The sequence below is a fragment of the Nerophis lumbriciformis genome, linkage group LG20, assembly GCF_033978685.3.
Source record: "Nerophis lumbriciformis linkage group LG20, RoL_Nlum_v2.1, whole genome shotgun sequence".
NCBI lineage: Eukaryota > Metazoa > Chordata > Actinopteri > Syngnathiformes > Syngnathidae > Nerophis > Nerophis lumbriciformis.
Window position 1 is genome coordinate 19883905 of NC_084567.2, and position 22784 is coordinate 19906688.

At 42.2% G+C, this 22784-nt stretch overlaps 1 protein-coding gene across 2 annotated transcripts in view; it reads right to left on the minus strand.

Moving 5' to 3' along the window:
- Positions 1 to 6871: 6871 nt before the first annotated feature.
- lhx2b (LIM homeobox 2b) overlaps positions 6872 to 22784 on the minus strand; it is a 31749-nt gene continuing 15836 nt past the window's right edge. For both annotated transcript variants that reach the window (XM_061980574.1, XM_061980573.1), the window contains exon 5: positions 6872 to 7672. In XM_061980574.1, coding sequence (XP_061836558.1) covers positions 7382 to 7672 — 291 coding nt within the window. In that variant the 3' untranslated portion in view covers positions 6872 to 7381. The remainder of the gene's footprint in view (positions 7673 to 22784) is intronic.

Genomic DNA, 22784 nt, shown 5'->3' on the forward strand with positions numbered 1-22784 from the left:
TTAGCTTTGTGGAGAGAGAGCCACAAAATGACAACGTCCTCAGACCGGTTAGGGTACTTGAAGTGGGGTTCCGAATTTCAGGGGCACTTCTTCACCAGAATTGACTCCATTCTGCTTGTATTCAACAAAGTCCACGGTCTCAGACTCCCCCAAAAATGAAGATCCCAGTTTTCAACCAAAAGGGCTATCTCACCCTTAAAGAGCTTTGGGCTCCATCAATCAGGACTGAACACGAAAGGTCCAAGGGTTGCCCTCAAAGGACTGAACGCTAAAGGGACCAAAAGGTCCAACCTGTACCCAAATAGTTCGGGGCATTGTTGGGTACATTTATGAACTCCCTGGATTCTCCATGGTGTAAACCGGTGTGATCCGGATCGCTTGGTATCTCCAGAATAGCAGAATTGTCGACTATTCCATTATTTGATTCAGAGGAGTCTGGCATTGAACCCCCGTCCTTGATGTAAGGGTAGAAGTGACCCAACCCGAACCATAAGTCAGTTTTGTAAGTATATTAGAGGTCGGAATTAAACCCATTTAGGCCCTTGAGGGATCCAGTAAGGTCTCCAAAAAACTCAAGCAGTCTAAAAGGTCCATAATGCACACAAAAGGACCCGCCTCTGGAATCTCTGGGTACATGTTTGACTTTATTAGGGTACTTTGGACCTGGTAACAATTTGGGTTCAATTGGGACCTTTAGGTTTGAAGAGGACCCTTTTTGGGGTACTTTGGGATCTTCAGATCTCTTAATATTTCCTGAGTCAATGGACTTTTTTCAGTAAAAATAGATAGGCCCCAATCAGTTTGGGGACAACTTGAAAAAAAAAAAGCCTCAATCTGTAATGTAAGGACTGGGGAAGGAGACGGCACGACAACAGTAGATCAAGCTCAACAGATTTATTGAGTGTTTGATGAGTGCATGGGGTGTGTATGCTACTATGTGTTTGAATGGAAAACTATGTGTGGAAATTAACCGTATGTAAATACCGTAAGGTCTGTTGAAGTGCGTGTTGGATGTACAGCGTCCAAGTCCAAGGGGAAGAAGCCAAGAGGTCCGAGGTCCGATCGGGGTCGTAGGTAGGAGGGAGAAGTCCGGAAGTCCAAAACGGGGGTCAAGGATCGGGGAGAGCAAACAAGGTCCAGGAGGGAAAGGCAGCAGCGGAGGCGCAAAGCGGAAGCTGAAACACGAGTGACTGTGGGGAAAACAAGAGACAAAATAGGATCAAGAAAAGGCACGAGAAAACGAGCGAGATCAGGAGGGAAAGTCAGAGACGCGAAGCTTACTGAGAACAGAGCTACGTTCCGACGAAGAGAAGTCAGCGGCGAGGCTCTTTATCCTGTCGTCCGTCATCATCGACAGGTGCGTTGATTGTAGATTGCCTCCGGCTGCGGCGGAGTGTGGGTGCGGTCTGTGCGGCGAGCGCGGGGGCGTGTCTGGCGGTGCTCACAGCGGAGTTTCTGAGTGCTCCCGCAGAAGAGGGGAAAACGGAGCGCGCGTGCGCCGTAACACAATCGCTCAAGAACCTTGTAATTCCCGACCTCACTCTGTATGAGGGGGAGGAGTTACAAATCTGGGGCCCCTACATTTTGTGGGTGTGTTGAGTAAATAAGCCCACTGTTGAATATGAAGCCATCAGTTCTGGTGGGACTCGCCAGGGTGTAACTTGGACCACTTCGTTAGGGCATTTGAAGTGGGAATGTCAGGGGCACTTCTTCACCAGAATTGACCCCAAAAGGATTGGAGTATATCCACCTGTATTCAAGAAATACCAAGGTTTCAGACTACCCCAAAAATTACTGAAACCCTGAAGGGCTCAGTTTTCAACCAAAAGGGCCATATCACCCTTAGAGCTTAGGGCTCTACCAATCAGGACTGAACACGTAAGGTACAAGGGTTCCCCTAAAAGGACTGAACTCTAAAGGGCAGGTGGCCCCAAAAGGTTCAACATGTACCCAAATAGTTTGGGGCATTATTAGGTACATTTAGGAAGTCCATGGACCCCTCCATGGAGTAAGCGGGTGTAATCCGTACCGCTTGGTATTTCCAGAATAGCAGAATTGTCGATTATTCCATGATTTGATTCAGAGGAGTCTGACATAGAGCCCCCGTCCTTGATGTAAGGGTAGAAGTGACTTAACTCGAACCATAAGTTGATTTTCTATATATCTGAGAGGTTTGAATTAAACCCATTTAGGCCCTTGAAGGGTCCAGTAAGGTCTCAAAAGAACTCAAGCGGTCTAAAAGGACCTGCCTCTGGAGTCTCTGGGTACATTTTGGACGTTTTTAGGGTACTTTGGGACCTGGGAATGATTTAGGTTCCATTCGGACATTTAGTTTGAAGATAACCCTTTTTGGGGTACTTTGGTACCTTCAGGTCTCTTAAATATTTCCTGAGTCCATGGACTTTTTCCAGTAAAAATAGATAGGCACCCATCAGTTTCGGGACACCTTTGGAAAAAAAAGTGCTCCAATCGTTAAAGAACCTTGTTTTTGTGTGAAGGAGAGGAGTTAAGTATCTGGGGCCCCCACATACTGTGGGTGTGTTGAGAGAATAAGCCCACCGTCGAATATGAAGCACGCCATCAGTTCTGGAGGGACTCGCCGGGTTGAACTTTGACCAGTTCGTCCGGGCAGGAAGTCTCCCTCTCTGCTCTCCTCTGGTGCTGATCATTCAGCGGGTTCTCTGACAGAAACCTCGTTACTGCTTTTATTTCCTCTTGATAGTCAAGTCTGACCGTCTTCTCGGGGCTCCTTCAAAGCCAACGCTGACCCCGGTGGGTCCGATTCAAGGACTTTGTTGAACTCGCCAATCTCTGCCTTGTGCATTTGTTTATCTGAGCGTTTGAGCCTTTCTGAGGTGGAAAAAGTCTCACATTGGATTTGAAAATCCTTAGTAACATGACCAAATTATAATTCATGAAAGACTGAAATATTTTCCAAATGTTTGAGTGAATTTGTTGAGTTTTACAGGGATCTGTTTTTTTATTGTCCGTCTTCTGGCTTTTCACAATGAAGTCTACTTGATGTCAGTCTGTGTGGTTGACATCTGGCTAACGGGTTTGGTGTCGTCTAAAGACTTTGGATCGGACTCAGATCCAGAGACCCCAAAGTCTTCAACACCAAGCCTGGCCTGGCACACAATCTTTGAGAACAAAACCCCAAAAATAACAATTGGAGGAACACAAAGAGTTTAGTTGGTGTGTCAAAAGTTGACCCTCGTAATAGTTGGCGATCCAAGATCCTTCTGTGGGTGTGTTGCTCTTAAAGGGTAACAACTAAATAACATTTTACTCCACAAAAGCTTATTTTTTCACCATTCATTCTAAATTCAAATCCATTAGGATTGTGTCAAATTTGACAGTTCAACTGTTTGTACTATTTCTGCATTCAATGAATTCATAGAAAACAAGCAAGTGAACTGGAAATCATACTTATTCGTCATAAAAATGCTTAAATTTAAAGTACCGTATTTTCCGAACTATAGGGTGCACTGGGATATAAGCCGCACCCACCTAATGTTTCCGTATATTAGCCGCACCAGACTATAAGCCGCAGACGTATATGTTGTAAAATTAGTTATTTACACAGAAACATTTTGGTGTGTGTGATATGGCAGTAAAACGGCTGATCAAACAAAACAGAAGTCATTGTCACGGACCTGCTAGCTGCGGTAGCTAGGTCTCTAGTCAGCTAAACAGACTCAATAACTCCACGGTGACGTGTTGCTGAATTTACTGAGGAATTTGTGAAACTGAAACAATACAAAAAGAATGTCGTTGTAAGTAAATAATACTAACACAGACACTCGTAGACAAGTTAGCATAATAGCTAATGCTAACGACGCTAGCACGTACAAATATGCATGAAAACACTCCAACAGACATCACACATGGGATGGTTTAGTAAGTGAGAATTGTTTTAGTTATATTGTAAAACTTACACACGTTGAATGAAGAATCCATACGAGCAAAACGCTATGGACGATCACAAGACAGAACGGCACTTGTACTTACGCTTCAAAGCTTTAAACAGCAGGAATTCAAATTCACCCAGCCATACCTGCAGTGAACGAACCCGCCCAAAAGATGGTGCCATCACACAAACAATAACACACGTTATAAGCGTCTTTGCACGTGTTTAATTAAAACCATTTGCATTATGGCCGTCGGCGAAAACAAATCCATAAATTAGCCGCACCGTTTTATAAGCTTATGGTCCGGAATTTACAGTACATCTGGGATATTGAATACAAATTTGTTGTTGATTTGATTAAATCCCGTAACACGCGATTCACCGGGCTGCCTGTCACAAAAATGACAACACACAGGGTTTTAAGGAAACAACTGTTAGGTTCAGTTAGGGGTATATTATGGCAGGCACTAGAACCATGCTCTCACCATGTTGGTATGGGCGTGTATTCCTATGTTCATTCTCATGATGACAGTCTTGTAATAAAAACCTGTAAAGAAACAGTAACAGTGTTTTTCCTCCATCTGCCACAATATTTGCCATTATTTTCCTAGTAGCATAAGTGGGTCTGGGTTCCCGTGTTTGGTATTGACTAAGTTTGGAGGATATGACAATAACAAAAACAGCTTCTACATTTTTAGAGAGCATTTTATCACCACTTCTTCAAGTTTAATCTCTAAAACAGTATTTTTTTTAACCATGCAACAGCACCACGAGTGAAAAAGTTAGCTTCATACCGCCATTTATAAATACAAAGTAGTAGAGACTATCACGGAGTTGTGTGACCAATTAGTTATATGTACATTTTTAACCACAAAACTTCCAAAAAGGTAATTTTCTGCAGATTTTAGCCATTTCCTGGTGTTGTTCCGTAACCAGCTCCTCCTAGAGATTTCATCCCATCGCTTTCAAACGTTACCCACACAGATTAGATGTATAGACGATGCTACATTTCGAAGCGTTTAAGTTTTCATTATAGGACATGGGGCGAAACATAGCGTCAAAAAGTCACGACTTTACTGTAGAGCGGCGGTCCCCAATTCAAACGTAAATCTACAGATTTTACGATAAAAAAACCTGACAGCTCAGTCACTAGAATTTGACCAAAAAATTGACGGTGGTTTTGACACCAAATTTTTGTAACTTGAAAAACTCTCTAGTTATTTTTTTTTTACAGTGCAATACTATGAATAAAAAAACAAACGTTTTTTACCGTATAGATTTATATTACCTGTTTGTACATTACTGTGAATGGCATACGTGATATCACTGATGATTTCACAATTAATTTCTGGCGACTGAGCTGCAAGGTTTTTTTTTCAAATTTAGCCTTTTGGACATGCCGTCAATGATTGTCCAGCTTGAAAGGTCAGTATGAATATGTATAAAATTTGGTAACTACCTTTTGGCGGGCCAAAGGAAATGACACGACGGGCCAAATTTGGCCCACGGGCCCCATTTTTGCCATCACTGCTCTAAATAGAACAAATTCAAGCAGCACTGAGTAACTTTTCAACCTTCATCAAATATTTTCATAACTTTTGGGATGATACATGGACTTACAACTAGTTGAAAGACACCTGTGTCATGGCCTGAAAGGGTCTGAATCGCTCTAACTGGCACTTAACAACTTTGAGGCCCACGAAAAAAACTACAAATGTGCTGACTTGCTTAACGGCATACGCCACTCCTCCCTTTCCCCATTCGTTACAAAGACAGAAGTCAAAGCGAACGCCTGCGTGCCGCCAGTAAACAAAAAGAAGAAGAACGCATACGTGCAATTACTGCTATCATGGCCAAAGCTCCAAAACAACCAAAGAAACAAAAAGTTTTTCTGAGGAGACAAACAAAGAAAAAAGGGTGGTTACCCGGATAAAAGGACAGTCAAGGATCAACATTGCCCTGGCTATCACTCGCTGGTGTGAGCTCAAAGACGAGGAATTTCAGACCGATGCTGCCTTGGCTCTGTTCCTCCTAAACTAGTAAGTGACTTTTGATGCTCAAATCAAAATGCTAATGCTAATGTTATTTATCAGAAATTTGCGTGGTAGCAATAAATAGCCACCAGTTCCACACTACTTCCTTTCAGAAAAACTCTCCCGCCGGTCTTTCTTTGCTTCGGACCTGCATCCTCCCCGATACATTCTTGGTAGTAGCGTCAGGTTTGTAGCGCAATCTAAGATAATTTCTTGATAGTGTCTGCTATTTAACATTAGCATATCCATCAGAAACGTCATATTCATGCCAATATTACAGCGGACATCATGTCAGTTTGATGCTATAAGCGCTAGTACTCATGGGAAATGTGGTCTTCATCTGGCAAAACACGACCGCTTTGGTCCACTGGCGCCGCCAAAATCAACCAAAACTGAAAGATAGAAGTAGATGCGAAAGCCTACGTGCCGCCAGAAAACTAAAGGAAGATGAAGAAGAACGCCTACGTGCAACTACTGGTATCATGGCAGAAGCTGTAAAATAACCAAAGAAACAAAAAGTAAAATAAAAACAGAGGCTTCCCGGAGAAAAGGACAGTCAAGGATCAACATTGCCCTGGCTATCACTCGCTGGTGTGAGCTCAAAGACGAGGAATTTCAGACCGATGCTGCCTTGGCTCTGTTCCTGCTAAACTAGTAAGTGACTTTTGATGCTCAAATCAAAATGCTAATGTTAATGTTAGTTATCTGAAATTTGCGTGGTAGCAATTAATTGCCACCAGCTCAATAGTTCCACACTACTTCCTTTGAAAAAAACTCTCTCGCCGGTCTTTCTTTGCTTCAAACCTGCATCCGCCCCGATACATTCTTGGTAGTAGCGTCATGTTTGCAGAACGATCCAAGATCATTTCTTGATAGCGTCTGCTATCTAACATCAGCATAGCCATTACAGACCTAATACTTGTGACAATATTACAGCAGACATCATGTCAGTTTGACACATTGGAAATGTGATCTTCTTCTGGCAAAACACTACCGCTTTGGTCCACTGGCGCCGCCAAAACCAACCAAAAGTGAAAGTTCTTCAGTGGGGCTTTAAGTAAAAGAACTGGATTGAGGACACGTTGGCAAAAAGACTGTCGAGAACATTGCGGTCAGTGGATATTTTCACTTTTTTAATCTCAGATTTCCCCAAAGAAAAAAGTTACAATCCATCTAACAATGACTCTTGTACAACAACATAAATACTGTGCTGGAAAACCAATTCCAAAAGAGTAATCTTGTTTTTTTTGTAGTCTCTTTCTGTAAACATTGAAAAATGCAAGTCAAGTCTGCTCGGTTCTCAACAAGATGACGACACCTAAACAACGAGGAGAGTTCCTTGCGTGGGGCCAACGATCCTCGAGCGAACAAGACGCGCATGTTCACGCGGAGAAGAGCGAATTCAGCAGGTGTGGCGGACAGGCGCTCATTAGGTGGGTCAGAAAAGGCTGGTCAGCGTGGTCTGTGACGGGCTGCGGCACTCGTGGACGTCCAGGCCGCCCGCCACCGAGCTGAGAACCGAGGTGACCGTGGGCATGCTGGGGTTGGTCAAGTCTGTCAGGGTGGTGGGAGTGCTGGAGGGGCTCATGGAGGCGTTGGAGAGCTCGGAGGCAGGGCCGGATGGGGTCCCGCCCTGCAGCGTGGAGCCGTCGGATGTCTTGTCTGCACCCGTGCTTTCTTGTCGCAGAAGATTCCTCCGGAATTTGGCCCGAGCATTCTGGAACCACACCTGTGGAAAACGCTATATTGTTAAGTATGGTCAAGACAAATGTTATTTCAATTATATTTCAATGTTATTTCAATGTCCATCCACTGACTTTCCACACAGATGTTGGTCGACCTAGGTGGCTATCATTGTATCACACACACACACACACACACACACACACACACACACACACACACACACACACACACACACACACACACACACACACACACACACACACACACACCTGTGGTATTTCACGAAAGTGCAATTCAATATACAGACAATATTGAAATTAGTGTTCGACGTTGGCAAATAAACCCTCCTGAATAGTGATCAGAGGCTGGTGAGTCACCTGATTGCACTTCATAAAATTGACGTATTTAAAGGTAGGCCTGCCGTAATCTATCAATTAGCGTGCATTCCGGACTATAAGACACTACTTTTTCCTACACTTTGAACCCTGCGGTTATGAAGCGGTGCGGCAAATGTATGGATTTTTTTTATCACTAATTGCCATAATATTTTGTGTTCAATAGCTTTCAATAACCCCAAGCAGAGGACTGGAATGGTGTGTTATTGTTTGTGCTATGACGCCATCTTTTGGACAAGTTTGCTCACTGCAGGTGCTGCGAGTTGAAAATGTACTTCCTGTTTTGCTTCAAACCGAAAGTAAAATTGTCCAGGGTGTTTGTGCTCAAAAGGATTCTTCATCCATCGCTCTAATCAACGTTTGCAAGTTTTACAATATACCTAAAACAATTCTTACTTACTAAACCGTCCCATGTGCGATGTCTGTAGGAGTGTTTTCAAGCATTGTCCATGCTTTCGTAATATAATGACGCTAGTGTCGTTAGCATTAGCTAATATGCTCACACGTCTACAAGTGTCTGTGTTAGTATTGTTAACTTACAATGGCATTCTTTTTGTATTGTTTCAGTTTCAGTAAATTCACCAAAACGTCACCGTGGAGTTATTGAGTCTGTTTAGCTGATTGGAGAGCTAGCTTCCGCAACTCGTGGGTCCATGACGATGGCTTCTGTTTTGTTTGATCTACCGTTTTACTGCCGAGTACAGACACTGTTTGGAAACAATTAAAAGTATGTAAATAAACATTTAAAAAATATTTCTGTGTAAATAACTAATTTTACAATTCATACATCTGCGGCTTATAGTCTTTTGCAGCAAAAACAGCTGTGAATCTTTGGACACAAAACGATTTGATTCGATTCGATTCGGTTCTTGGGGGTAACGATTAGATTCAGAATCGACTGTCGATTTATAACGATCCTCGATTCAAAATCAATACTTTTTTTTTTTAAAGATTGGGTGCCAGTTCTGTGATTAACTACATTCCTCCATGAAATGATAAACAGCTCTGATACACTTCTATATTACTTAAAATAAAGTAATATAGTCAAATACAAATAGGGAAACAAGAGGAATATCCTAGATTTATCTTTTCTAAAGTAAATCTGTACAACAAATATGATCATCTACATCAACAATATGATTTGTCTGAGTGGCTGGACAAGACAGATTAAAAAAAAAAATTAAAAACAAATCTATTTTTTTCGCTGCTAATATATGGAAAAAATATAATTTTTTTCTAAAATGTAGTGGGTGTGGCGTATATTTCGGTACGCCTTATAGTCCAGAAAATACAATTGTTTGTTTGATTAATCAAGTAATCAGATAAAATGTAATAGAATGTGGCATTTTAGTCACCGCCAAACCTTGAAAATAATTGTGTTTTTTTTATTAATTGAAAACAAATAAAGTAATATAATATATTGTAGCCCCCAGACGAAATCACACAAAGTCTGACACTATTTTTAACTTTTACTACCAATCTTATAATAACAAATGGCACAATTCCAACAGGTTTTACCTCCCTTGCAAACACTTTCGTCTCGTGAGTCCGCGCTTCCCCGGACACACAACACTTCCTCATTCTCCGCCAACACCTTTCAGGCAAACATGGAAAAAACTGACATCAAATCCAAACCACACGAACATAAAACATTAACATTAGCTGGTTGTTACAGTATGAATTTTTATATATATATATATATATATATATATATATATATATATATATATACATATATTTATATATATATATATATATATATATATACTGTATATATATATATATATATATAGTTTATTATTTGCGCACTATTGACAAGTGATGTACCGAAAACTGGACCACCGAAAAAATACTTTGATCAGCAAAATGGCACTGCCAAAACAGGAAATACACACCATTGTGACCACGCCCATAACCACGCCCCCCTTGCCAGTTTAGAGGAAACCCTGTTGCTTCAATGTGTATCTCAAAGAAAATAGTTTAGATAAAACATGTTCTGCTTGCCATAGCCTTCATTCTCTTATTCTAATAAATGCTTATCATCAACATATATATTTCGCCATGTGGGCATTATCAAAAAAAAAAAAAAAACAGCCTCGCACACCACGGCTCTCATGTACGCTCTTTTGTAGCGGCCATGCGGAAACTATGACCCGTTTCAGTAATCCATGCAGTCAATATTTCATCCGTTTTTATTAGTTACTTTAATAAACGATTAATTAAAGCAACATAATATAAATCAAAGCTTTTTTCTAATCAAATTAATTGATTAATTGTTACTGTCCTAATTGATTCAGATTCAGAATCAGAATCAGAAGTACTTTACTAATCCTCGAGGGGAATTTAAGATTTTCAGCACAATCCCAATTCAAGAGCAGACAAACATTACAGGGAGACAGAACAGGATCGCTGACGGGTCTGCCAACTTCCGGCGCCTCATTCCTAATGTGACGATTCAATTCAGAATCGGTTCAAATCGGATGAGAAATGTGGGATTTGCAGTAGATTGAATATTGCCCATACATTGTCAATGGGGAGAAAATCCCGGTTAAAATCGGGAATTTGGGGAAACACAAAACATGTTTTGCGTTTGATATATCGGAAGAGTAGTGTGGGTGGATGGATGAAAGGTCGAAAACTGGTTAAAAAATACCGCAACATTTTCAGAAGATAGGGCATCTAATGAAAATATCTATTCATTTGAATGGGAATTTACTGGAAATGTAGAAATTTCGAGAAAACTGTGATTTTTTGAAAATATACATACAACCACAATTGTCTTAGATGATAAAAATGGGCCAATTTAGTGTTGCCAATCAACCTATCCCCAGGTACATGAATGTGAGTGTGGATGTTGTCTGTTCATCTGTGTTGGCCTTGTGATAAGGTGGCGACTTGTCCAGGCTGTACCCCGCCTTCCGCCCAAATGCAAATGAGATAGGCTCCAGCACCCCCCGCGACCCCGAAAGGGACAAGCGGTAGAAAATGGATGGATGGATGGATATAAATGGGTTGCTGTTAGAATTTTTGGAATCGGTTGAAAAATGTTAACATACTATCAGTTTGAAATGAGAATGGATATTTCGGAATTCCTGGAATTTCGGGAAAGCCGGGAATTTGTACAAAAATTAAATAGGAGCGTTTGTTGTCTCAACTAAGAGGAATGTTTTGAAGGTGGAATGGTCAAAAGCGGTTGAAAAATGTGAACTGTGTAAACTTTCCAGGAAGAGGTGAAAATAGGGCTTTGGAAAACCGGGAATTTTTTTTCAACTTGATTGTCCAAGGTGAGTGGAATGTGTGGTTGGTTCGAATCGGGTGAGAAATGTGGGAGTTGTGCAAGTTTTAAAATTGGCCCATTCATTTTCAATGGGCAACATGTCCCGGAAAACCGGGAATTCTGCGTAATCCGGGATATTTTTCTAGAATTAATTTAAGGGAGTTTACGATTCCCTGTTGAGACGAACATTTTGATACTTTAACGGTTCTGATCGGATGAGAACTGTGGGCTGAGGAGCATGCCAAACTTTTGCAGGGGATAAATAATAAATAGATGATTTTTTTGTGTAGCTGAGATAGGCTCCAGCGCCCCCCGCGACCCCGAAGGGATTAAGCAGTAGAAAATGGATGGATGGATGGAGAATCTTATATCTTGGAATGCTTGGACATTCACACAATGACAATAATAATAATAATAATAATAATAATAATAATAATAATAATAATAATAATAATAATAAATAGATGATATTTTGGTGTAGAATGTTGTATGTGGGAATGCTTGGACATTCACACAACAACAACAATACTACTACTACTAATAATAATAATAATAATAATAATAATATTAATAATAATAATAATAAAATAAATACATTATTTTTTTGGTGTAGAATCTTGTATGTGCGAATGCTTGGACATTCACACAATAACAATAATAATAATAATAATAATAATAATAAAAAGATGATTTTTGGTGTAGAATCTTACAAACCCTGTTTCAATATGAGTCAGGAAATTGTGTTAGATGTAAATATAAACGGAATACAATGATTTGCAAATCCTTTTCAACCCATATTCAATTGAATGCACCCATATTCAATTGAATGCACCCATATTCAATTGAATGCACAAAGACAAAGACAAGATATTTGATGTTCAAACTCATAAACTTTATTTTTTTTTGCAAATAATAATTAACTTAGAATTTGCTGTGTTACATGGCCTTTCCTTTTAACAACACTCAGTAAACGTTTGGGAACTGAGGAGACACATTTTTTAAGCTCTAAAGTGGAATTATTTCCCATTCTTGCTTGATGTACAGCTTAAGTTGTTCAACAGTCCGGGGGTCTCCGTTGTGGTATTTTAGGCTTCATAATGCGCCACACATTTTCAATGGGAGACAGGTCTGGACTACAGGCAGGCCAGTCTAGTACCCGCACTCTTTTACTATGAAGCCACGTTGATGTAACACGTTGCTTGGCATTGTCTTGCTGAAAAAAGCAGGGGCGTCCATGATCACGTTGCTTGGATGGCAACATATGTTGCTCCAAAACCTGTATGTACCTTTGAGCATTAATGGTGCCTTCACAGATGTGTAAGTTACCCATGTATTGGGCACTAATGCACCCCCATACCATCACAGATGCTGGCTTTTCATCTTTGTGCCTATAACAATCCGGATGGTTCTTTTCCTCTTTGGTCCAAAAACAATTTGAAATGTGGGCTCGTCAGACCACAGAACATTTTTCCACTTTGTATCAGTCCATCCAAGATGAGCTCAGGCCCAGCTAAGCCGACGGCGTTTCTGGGTGTTGTTGATAAACGGTTTTTGCCTTGCATAGGAGAGTTTTAACTTGCACTTACAGATGTAGCGACCAACTGTAGTTACTGACAGTGGGTTTCTGAAGTGTTTCTGAGCCCATGTGGTGATATCCTTTACACACTGATGTCGCTTGTTGATGCAGTACAGCTTAAAGGATCGAAGGTCACAGGCTTAGCTGCTTACATGCAGTGATTTCTCCAGATATTCTGAACCCTTTGATGATATTACGGACCGTAGATGGTGAAATCCCTAAATTTCTTGCAATAGCTGCTTGAGAAAGGTTTTTCTTAAACTGTTCAACAATTTGGTCACGTATTTGTTGACAAAGTGGTGACCCTCGCCCCATCCTTGTTTGTGAATGACTGAGCATTACATGGAATCTACTTTTATACCCAATCATGGCACCCACCTGTTTCCAGTTTGCCTGCACACCTGTGAGATGTTCCAAATAAGTGTTTGATGAGCATTCCTCAACTTTATCAGTATGTATTACCACCTTTCCCAACTTCTTTGTCACGTGTTGCTGGCATCAAATTCTAAAGTTAATGATTATTTGCAAAAAAAATAAAGTTTATGAGTCTCCATCCATCCATCCATCTTCTTCCGCTTATCCGAGGTCGGGTCGCGGGGGCAGCAGCCTAAGCAGGGAAGCCCAGACTTCCCTCTCCCCAGCCACTTCGTACAGCTCTTCCTGTGGGACCCCGAGGCGTTCCCCGGCCAGCCGGGAGACATAGTCTTCCCAACGTGTCCTGGGTCTTCCCCGCGGCCTCCTACCGGTCGGACGTGCCCTAAACACCTCCCTAGGGAGGCGTTCGGGTGGCATCCTGACCAGATGCCCGAACCACCTCATCTGGCTCCTCTCGATGTGGAGGAGTAGCGGCTTTACTTTGAGCTCCTCCCGGATGTCAGAGCTTCTCACCCTATCTCTAAGGGAGAGCCCCGCCACCCGGCGGAGGAAACTCATTTCGGCCGCTTGTACCCGTGATCTTGTCCTTTCGGTCATAACCCAAAGCTCATGACCATAGGTGAGGATGGGAACGTAGATCGGCCGGTAAATTGAGAGCTTTGCCTTACGGCTCAGCTCCTTCTTCACCACAACGGATCGATACAGCGTCCGCATTACTGAAGACGCCGCACCGATCCGCCTGTCGATCTCACGATCCACTCTTCCCTCACTCGTGAACAAGACTCCGAGGTACTTGAACTCCTCCACTTGGGGCAAGATCTCCTCTCCAACCCGGAGATGGCACTCCACCCTTTTCCGGGCGAGAACCATGGACTCGGACTTGGAGGTGCTGATTCTCATCCCAGTCGCTTCACACTCAGCTGCGAACCGATCCAGTGAGAGCTGAAGATCCTGGCCAGATGAAGCCATCAGGACCACATCATCTGCGAAAAGCAGAGACCTAACCCTGCAGCCACCAAACCAGATCCCCTCAACGCCTTGACTGCGCCTAGAAATTCTGTCCATAAAAGTTATGAACAGAATCGGTGACAAAGGGCAGCCTTGGCGGAGTCCAACCCTCACCGGAAACGTGTCCGACTTACTACCGGCAATGCGGACCAAGCTCTGGCACTGATCATACAGGGAGCGGACTGCCACAATCAGACAGTCCGATACCCCGTACTCTCTGAGCACTCCCCACAGGACTTCCCGAGGGACACGGTCGAATGCCTTCTCCAAGTCCACAAAACACATGTAGACTGGTTGGGCAAACTCCCATGCACCCTCAAGGACCCTGCCGAGAGTATAGAGCTGGTCCACAGTTCCACGACCAGGACGAAAACCACACTGTTCCTCCTGAATCCGAGGTTCGACTATCCGGCGTAGCCTCCTCTCCAGTACACCTGAATAGACCTTACCGGGAAGGCTGAGGAGTGTGATCCCACGATAGTTAGAACACACCCTCCGGTTCCCCTTCTTAAAGAGAGGAACCACCACCCCGGTCTGCCAATCCAGTGGTACCGCCCCCGATGTCCACGCGATGCTGCAGAGTCTTGTCAACCAAGACAGCCCCACAGCATCCAGAGCCTTAAGGAACTCCGGGCGAATCTCATCTACCCCCGGGGCCTTGCCACCGAGGAGCTTTTTAACTACCTCAGCAACCTCAGCCCCAGAAATAGGAGAGCCCACCACAGACTCCCCAGGCACTGCTTCCTCATAGAAAGACGTGTTGGTGGGATTGAGGAGGTCTTCGAAGTATTCCCTCCACCGATCCACAACATCCGCAGTCGAGGTCAGTGGAACACCATCCTCGCCATACACGGTGTTGATAGTGCACTGCTTCCCCTTCCTGAGGCGGCGGATGGTGGTCCAGAATTGCTTCGAAGCCGTCCGGAAGTCATTTTCCATGGCCTCACCGAACTCCTCCCATGTCCGAGTTTTTGCCTCTGCGACCGCTGAAGCCGCACACCGCTTGGCCTGTCGGTACTTGTCCGCTGCCTCAGGAGTTCTATGAGCCAAAAGAACCCGATAGGACTCCTTCTTCAGCTTGACGGCATCCCTCACCGCCGGTGTCCACCAACGGGTTCTAGGATTACCGCCACGACAAGCACCAACCAGCTTGCGGCCACAGCTCCAATCAGCCGCCTCGACAATAGAGGCGCGGAACATGGTCCATTCGGACTCAATGTCCAGCACCTCCCTCGTGACATGTTCAAAGTTCTTCCGGAGGTGGTAATTGAAACTCTCTCTGACAGGAGACTCTGCCAGACGTTCCCAGCAAACCCTCACAATGCGTTTGGGCCTGCCAGGTCTGTCCGGCATCCTCCCCCACCATCGCAGCCAACTCACCACCAGGTGGTGATCGGTAGAAATCTCCGCCCCTCTCTTCACCCGAGTGTCCAAAACATGAGGCCGCAAATCCGATGACACAACTACAAAGTCGATCATGGAACATCAGGGTGTCCTGGTGCCAAGTGCACATATGGACACCCTTATGTTTGAACATGGTGTTCGTTATGCACAATCCGTGACGGGCACAAAAGTCCAATAACAAAACACCGCTCGGGTTCAGATCCGGGCAGCCATTCTTCCCAATCACGCCTCTCCAGGTTTCACTGTCGCTGCCAACATGAGCATTGAAGTCCCCCAGTAGAATGAGGGAATCACCCGGGGGAGCACTCTCAAGTACTCCCTCGAGTGAATCCAAAAAGGGTGGGTACTCTGAGCTGCGGTTTGGCGCGTAAGCGCAAACTACAGTCAGGACCCGTTCCCCCACCCGAAGGCGGAGGGAAGCGACCCTTTCGTCCACTGGGTTGAACTCCAACGTACAGGCTCTGAGCCGGGGGCAACAAGAATTGCCACCCCAGCCCGTCGCCTCTCACTGCCGGCAACGCCAGAGTGGAAGAGAGTCCAGCCCCTCTCAAGAGAACTGGTTCCAGAGCCCTTGCTGTGCGTCGAAGTGAGTCCGACTATATCTAGCCGGAACTTCTCCACCTCGCGCACTAGCTCAGGCTCCTTCCCCCCCAGCGAGGTGACGTTCCACGTCCCAAGAGCTAGCTTCTGTAGCCGAGGATCGGACCGCCAAGTGCCCTGCCCTCGGCTGCCGCCCAGCTCACATCGCACCCGACCTCTATGACCCCTGCTATGGGTGGTGAGCCCATTGGAGGGGGGACCCACGTTGCCTCTTCGGGCTGTGCCCGGCCGGGCCCCATGGGGACAGGCCCGGCCACCAGGCGCTCGCCATCGTGCCCCACCTCCGGGCCTGGCTCCAGAGGGGGGCCCTGGTGACCCGCGTCCGGGCAAGGGAAATCTGGGTTCCTTGGTTGTTTTCTTCATAGAGGTCTTCGAGCTGCTCTTTGTCTGATCCCTTACCTAGGACCAGTTTGTCTTGGGAGACCCTACCAGGGGGCATAAAGCCCCGGACAACATAGCTCCTAGGATCATTGGGACACGCAAACTCCTCTACCACGTTAAGGTGGCAGCTCAGTTACAACTCAGTTTATGAGTTTGAACATCAAATATGTTGTCTTTGGAGCATATTCAACTGAATATGGGTTGAAAATGATTTGCAAATCATTGTATTCCGTTTATATTTACATCTAACACAATTTCCCAACTCATATGGAAACGGGATTTGTATACAGGTAAAAGCCAGTAAATTAGAATATTTTGAAAAACTTGATTTATTTCAGTAATTGCATTCAAAAGGTGTAACTTGTACATTATATTTATTCATTGCACACAGACTGATGCATTCAAATGTTTATTTCATTTAATTTTGATGATTTGAAGTGGCAACAAATGAAAATCCAAAATTCCGTGTGTCACAAAATTAGAATATTACTTAAGGCTAATACAAAAAACGGATTTTTAGAAATGTTGGCCAACTGAAAAGTATGAAAATGAAAAATATGAGCATGTACAATACTCAATACTTGGTTGGAGCTCCTTTTGCCTCAATTACTGCGTAAATGCGGCGTGGCATGGAGTCGATGAGTTTCTGGCACTGCTCAGGTGTTATGAGAGCCCAGGTTGCTCTGATAGTGGCCTTCAACTCTTCTGCGTTTTTGGGTCTGGCATTCTGCATCTTCCTTTTCACAATACCCCACAGATTTTCTATGGAGCTAAGGTCAGGGGAGTTGGCGGGCCAATTTAGAACAGAAATACCATGGTCCGTAAACCAGGCACGGGTAGATTTTGCGCTGTGTGCAGGCGCCAAGTCCTGTTGGAACTTGAAATCTCCATCTCCATAGAGCAGGTCAGCAGCAGGAAGCATGAAGTGCTCTAAAACTTGCTGGTAGACGGCTGCGTTGACCCTGGATCTCAGGAAACAGAGTGGACCGACACCAGCAGATGACATGGCACCCCAAACCATCACTGATGGTGGAAACTTTACACTAGACTTCAGGCAATGTGGATCCTGTGCCTCTCCTGTCTTCCTCCAGACTCTGGGACCTCGATTTCCAAAGGAAATGTAAAATTTGCTTTCGTCAGAAAACATGACTTTGGACCACTCAGCAGCAGTCCAGCTGGTGTCGGTCCACTCTGTTTCCTGAGATCCAGGGTCAACGCAGCCGTCTACCAGCAAGTTTTAGAGCACTTCATGCTGAGGAATTCTTGGACATTCACACAACAATAATAATAATAATAATAATAATAATAATAATAATAATAATAATAATAATAATAAATAGATTATTTTTTTGGTGAAGAATCTTATATGTGTGAATGCTTGGAAATTTACACAATAATAATAATAACCAGATCATTTTTTTGGTGTAGAATCTTATATGTGGGAATGCTTGCATGTTGACACAATAACATTATTAATAATAATAATAATAATAATAATAATAACAATAATAATAATAATAATAATAATAATAATAATAATAATAATTATAATAATAAATAGATGATTTTTGGTGTAGAATCTTATATGTGGGAATGCTTGGACATTCACACAATTATTACAACACCAGTGTCAAGGTAAGATTCCTAGAAGAAAAACGATGATTACGCCTGAGAAGTTATTGATAGCGGCGGTTAATAATAAAGCTAAAAAACCACCTGCAAAGGTAATTATCTTCATAACCAAATCATCGTCCATTTAATTTTGTGTATTTGTCACCCCTTGCATATGAATACTGTGTCATATCTTCCCTGTTATTCGCAAATAGAACTGACAATGCTAACCAGGCAAGGCTTCAATGTGAGTGCGAGTCATGCAGTCGCTCACGGAGCCCAGGGACAACAAGGGGGGGGGGGGGGGGGGGGGGCACATCAGCTGCAACGCTCGGCGTGAAAACTTGAAAGCATCAAAGCAAAACGACAGCTTTGTCTTCCGCAAACGTTAATTAAAACAGCGGGATGAATTTTGTGTGAGGAACACGATTGTCAAAGTGTCTTGTACCCTCGATAATATCGCAGGCTACACAACTGAGTGCGCTTTTGTGTACTCCAATACCTAAATTAAACAACTTTTTGTTTGATTACATTTTTAAGTTCAATTTCAAGTAAAAAATAAAAACAATAAAATAACATACATATATACATACATATTTTTCTCACATATACTTAATTTACTCTCAGGATTAGAATGCACTTCCATGCTAAGAATCAGAACAGCATGGGAACAAGACCTCCAAATATCAATAGATGATGTAACCTGGGCAAAAATTGAGAAAAGGGTTCACTCATCTTCAATGTGCGCACGACACTCACTGGTCCAATTTAAAGTGATACACCGGGTGCACTTCTCAAAAGCAAAATTAGCAAAAATATTTCCCCATATTAACCCATTATGCGATAGATGTAAACTAGATAACGCAACATTAATACACATGTTTTGGCTTTGTCCGAAGCTAAAGGGGTACTGGAAGTCCATCTTCGAAGCACTCTCCACGGTCTTAACAATTCAAATCGATCCAAACCCTTTAATTTCTGTATTTGGAATCATTCCTGAAGGGATGGAACTACCTGTCGGGGGTCACAAAATAGTTGCTTTTACCACCCTCCTCGCACGCCGCCTGATATTGTTGAAGTGGAAGGATGCTGTCCCACCCTTAGTCTCCCACTGGATAAGGGACGTACTAGCAAACCTGAAGCTCGAGAAAATAAGATATACATTACGGGGCTCTGAAAACAAGTTTTTTAAAGTGTGGAGACCTTTTTTGACTTTTTTTGACTAATCCTCTACACAAGTGCAGGAAGAGCCCTAGATATGTACCTAAATATGGCCTTGTCATGCTGCGTCTACATTATGTTTCAGTTTTCAATTACTTTGTTTTAAGTGCCTTGTACTGAACTTTATTTATTTATTTATTTTATTTGTTTTACTCCGGGTACTTTTGTACTCTTACTTTTGTTTTTTGTTTTTGTTTTTAGTGACAGCAGGGGTAGGGGATGAAGAGGGTTTGAATATGTTGTTAATGTGAATGTGAAATCAATAAAAAGAACTATGAAAGAATATACATACATATATATATTTTTTTTCAATGAAGTCTTCGGATGCATTTTAAAAGCATATTTAACATATTGTAGCATTCTGTTCATATAATTATAATAATTTCAATTCATATGTTAAATAATCATAATAATGAATAATTCATTTTATATATTTTCTGGTTTATATTTAGTTTACCAACTCAGGGAATACATTTTTTGCGCACAGGAAAGTGTTGGGCCTGAAAAGTCAAATCATTTGAATAACTAGTAGTTGTTGCTTTTCTTTACCTTTTTTGACTTTATTTTATGAAAACAACTTATTGTAAAAAAATATATATTTATATTTTGTTGATATTGTTACATTGTCGCGTATTGGTGTGTCCATATTTGTTCACAAATAGGTTTGTTGTTTACCGTCAGTCGGTGTCCTAAGTGTGTGTTATTAGAATTAGGGGTGTCCTGATGTGACTTTTTCCCTTCAGATACGATACCTGTATTGGAGCCCTGATATTTTACCGATATTAATCAGATATGATGTCCGCAAAAAAATTGATCATACATACTTGTGATATTTTGTGGTGTGGAATGTCATAGAAGGTTTGATGAAGGGAAATAGGTCAAACAAAAAAACTAACCTATTTATTATTGACCGTCTGGAATGGACTTAGGCTGTCTTTAAGTTGAAGTGGAGTAGTTGTTGTGTTTTTTTGGCGACAACTCGTGGCCACAATAATTCATTAAGTTACGCTCATGACGCTGTAAGTTGCATGATGCGGACACGTTTGTTACTGGATACTTTCTAATATGTTTCTGCCTTGGAGACTTTGTATGTGTAAGTAATATGCAGCAGTAATCATTTGATACTTGTTTACATTGACACGTGCTGTTTTTCAATGATTATTACGTATGTTTAGCTTGTGTGCTATTGTGTGCTAAGCAGTTGTGTAGCTGCTAGCTCTTAGTAGCCTGTAGCCTAGCATGTTTACATTTTGTAAAGACTTGATTAAAATTGAAAAAAATGTGTGCTTATTGGAGGACATACAGTATATACCAGATCTGGGCATTCTGCGGCCCGCGGGCCACATCCGGCCCGCGTGAGGCCAATCATAAAATACAAAATCAATTTTAAAAAGTATCTATGTCGAGTGTGCAATAAGACGGTGCTGCTTTTGTTTTGAAAAACGTTATCTGTATTACTTCCGTGTGGACGTATGCGCGTGTGTGATTGTGAGTGAATGTGAACAGCGGCAATCACAATTTACAAAATACATTTTAAAAAACATCTATGTCGTGCGTGCAAAACAACTGTGCTGCTTTTATTTTGAAAAGTGTTATTTATGGGCGTATGTCCGTCCGGGTGTAACCTGTGAGTGAAGGTGCACAGCGACAAGTGATGAGACGCTAAAAAGAGAACAGTTGATGACGAATGGCGTGTTTCCAACAAGACATGGACTGCCAAGTATTTCTTTACATAAATTAAAGGTAAAGCCATGTGCTTAATTTGTGGTACACATGTTGCTGTGTTTAAAGAATATAATTTGAATCGCCACTTCACGACAAAGCACAAGGAAAAATACCGAAATCTGTCTGATGACGAGCGCGCAAGGGAGGCTGATGCGTTGATGGTAAAACTGCAAACCCAACAAGGACTTTTTGCCAAATTTCACACCCCCAGATATGCAGCCATCAGGACAAGTTTCGTCATTTCTCACAAAATCGCCAGAAAAAGTAAGGCGTTTTCTGACGGAAAGTTTATAGTGTATTGTATAGTGCTTATTGGACTCTGTTGCGCTGATATGCCGGAGACTTTGACTGTTTTTCGCTGGCTTTGGATGAGAGCTGTGATGTACGTGACACCGCCCAGCTGCTCATCTTCTTACGTGGGATAACTGCCGACTTTCAAATCACGGAGGAGCTGGCAGCCATGCATGCAGTCCATTAAAGAGACAACCACAGGTAATGACTTGTTCACATAAGTAAATGCGTGTTTGGACATGTTAGGACTGAAATTGGACTAGCTGGCAGGTGTGACAATCCAATCCAATCCACTTTATTTATATAGCACATTTAAACAACAAAATGTTTCCAAAGTGCTGCACAACAATATTAAAAACAATATTCAAATATTATCCTTAGCTCCACCAATGACTGAATAAAAACAAAAAATAATTACATATAAAACCAATATAAAAAACAATATAAAATAAATGTGATTATAAACGATTTTTAACAACAGATTGTTGTCCAAATCTGACAGGGAAAAATGTTGGATAATGCAGGATAAAGTGACAGAAATTAACCCTGTGCAGAAATGGACATTTTTGCATTGTATATACATCAGGAAGTGTTGTGTAAGACAGTGTTAAAAATAAAACCATCAAAAGCAATCTGCTTTTGTATAAAGATAAGTTAGGTTAAATGAAATTATTATTATTATTAATTATTATTATTATTATTATTATTATTATTATTATTTATCTTACGGTATATCAAAAATAATATTGAGCAAAATTGTATTGACATTTTGTCGATGTGGCCCTCCAGCAGTGCTCGGGTTACTTATGCGGCCCCCGGTAAAAATTGATTGCCCACCCCTGGTATATACCGATATCCAATTAAATGCAAAATCACAAAATAATTAGCTGATTTTAGAAATTGGTATCGGCAGCACCTTTGAATCTTTGCATGCACTTGGTGTCAGACCGATACCCAAATTTGGTCCACCCCTGAATATCACACACATGTTTTACCTCCATGTAACCAGAAGAGTGTCAGCTACAAGCTCATTGACACCAATTAACAAACAACAACAGATAAATCAAACTACAAGCACTCAAATGGAGCAAATTATTAATAAAGTACCCGCCATGAATATTTCCATACAACAAGACGCTAATGCAACACATTTAGCAGTGTTTGAAAGCTAACATTAAGCGCTTCCATTACTGCAAGTAATGATCCTCTACCGCTAAAAGTGCACAACCAACTTTACTTGCACTCACCTCGAAGCATAGAAATGTAAAACATGCACGTCGTCAAGTAAACA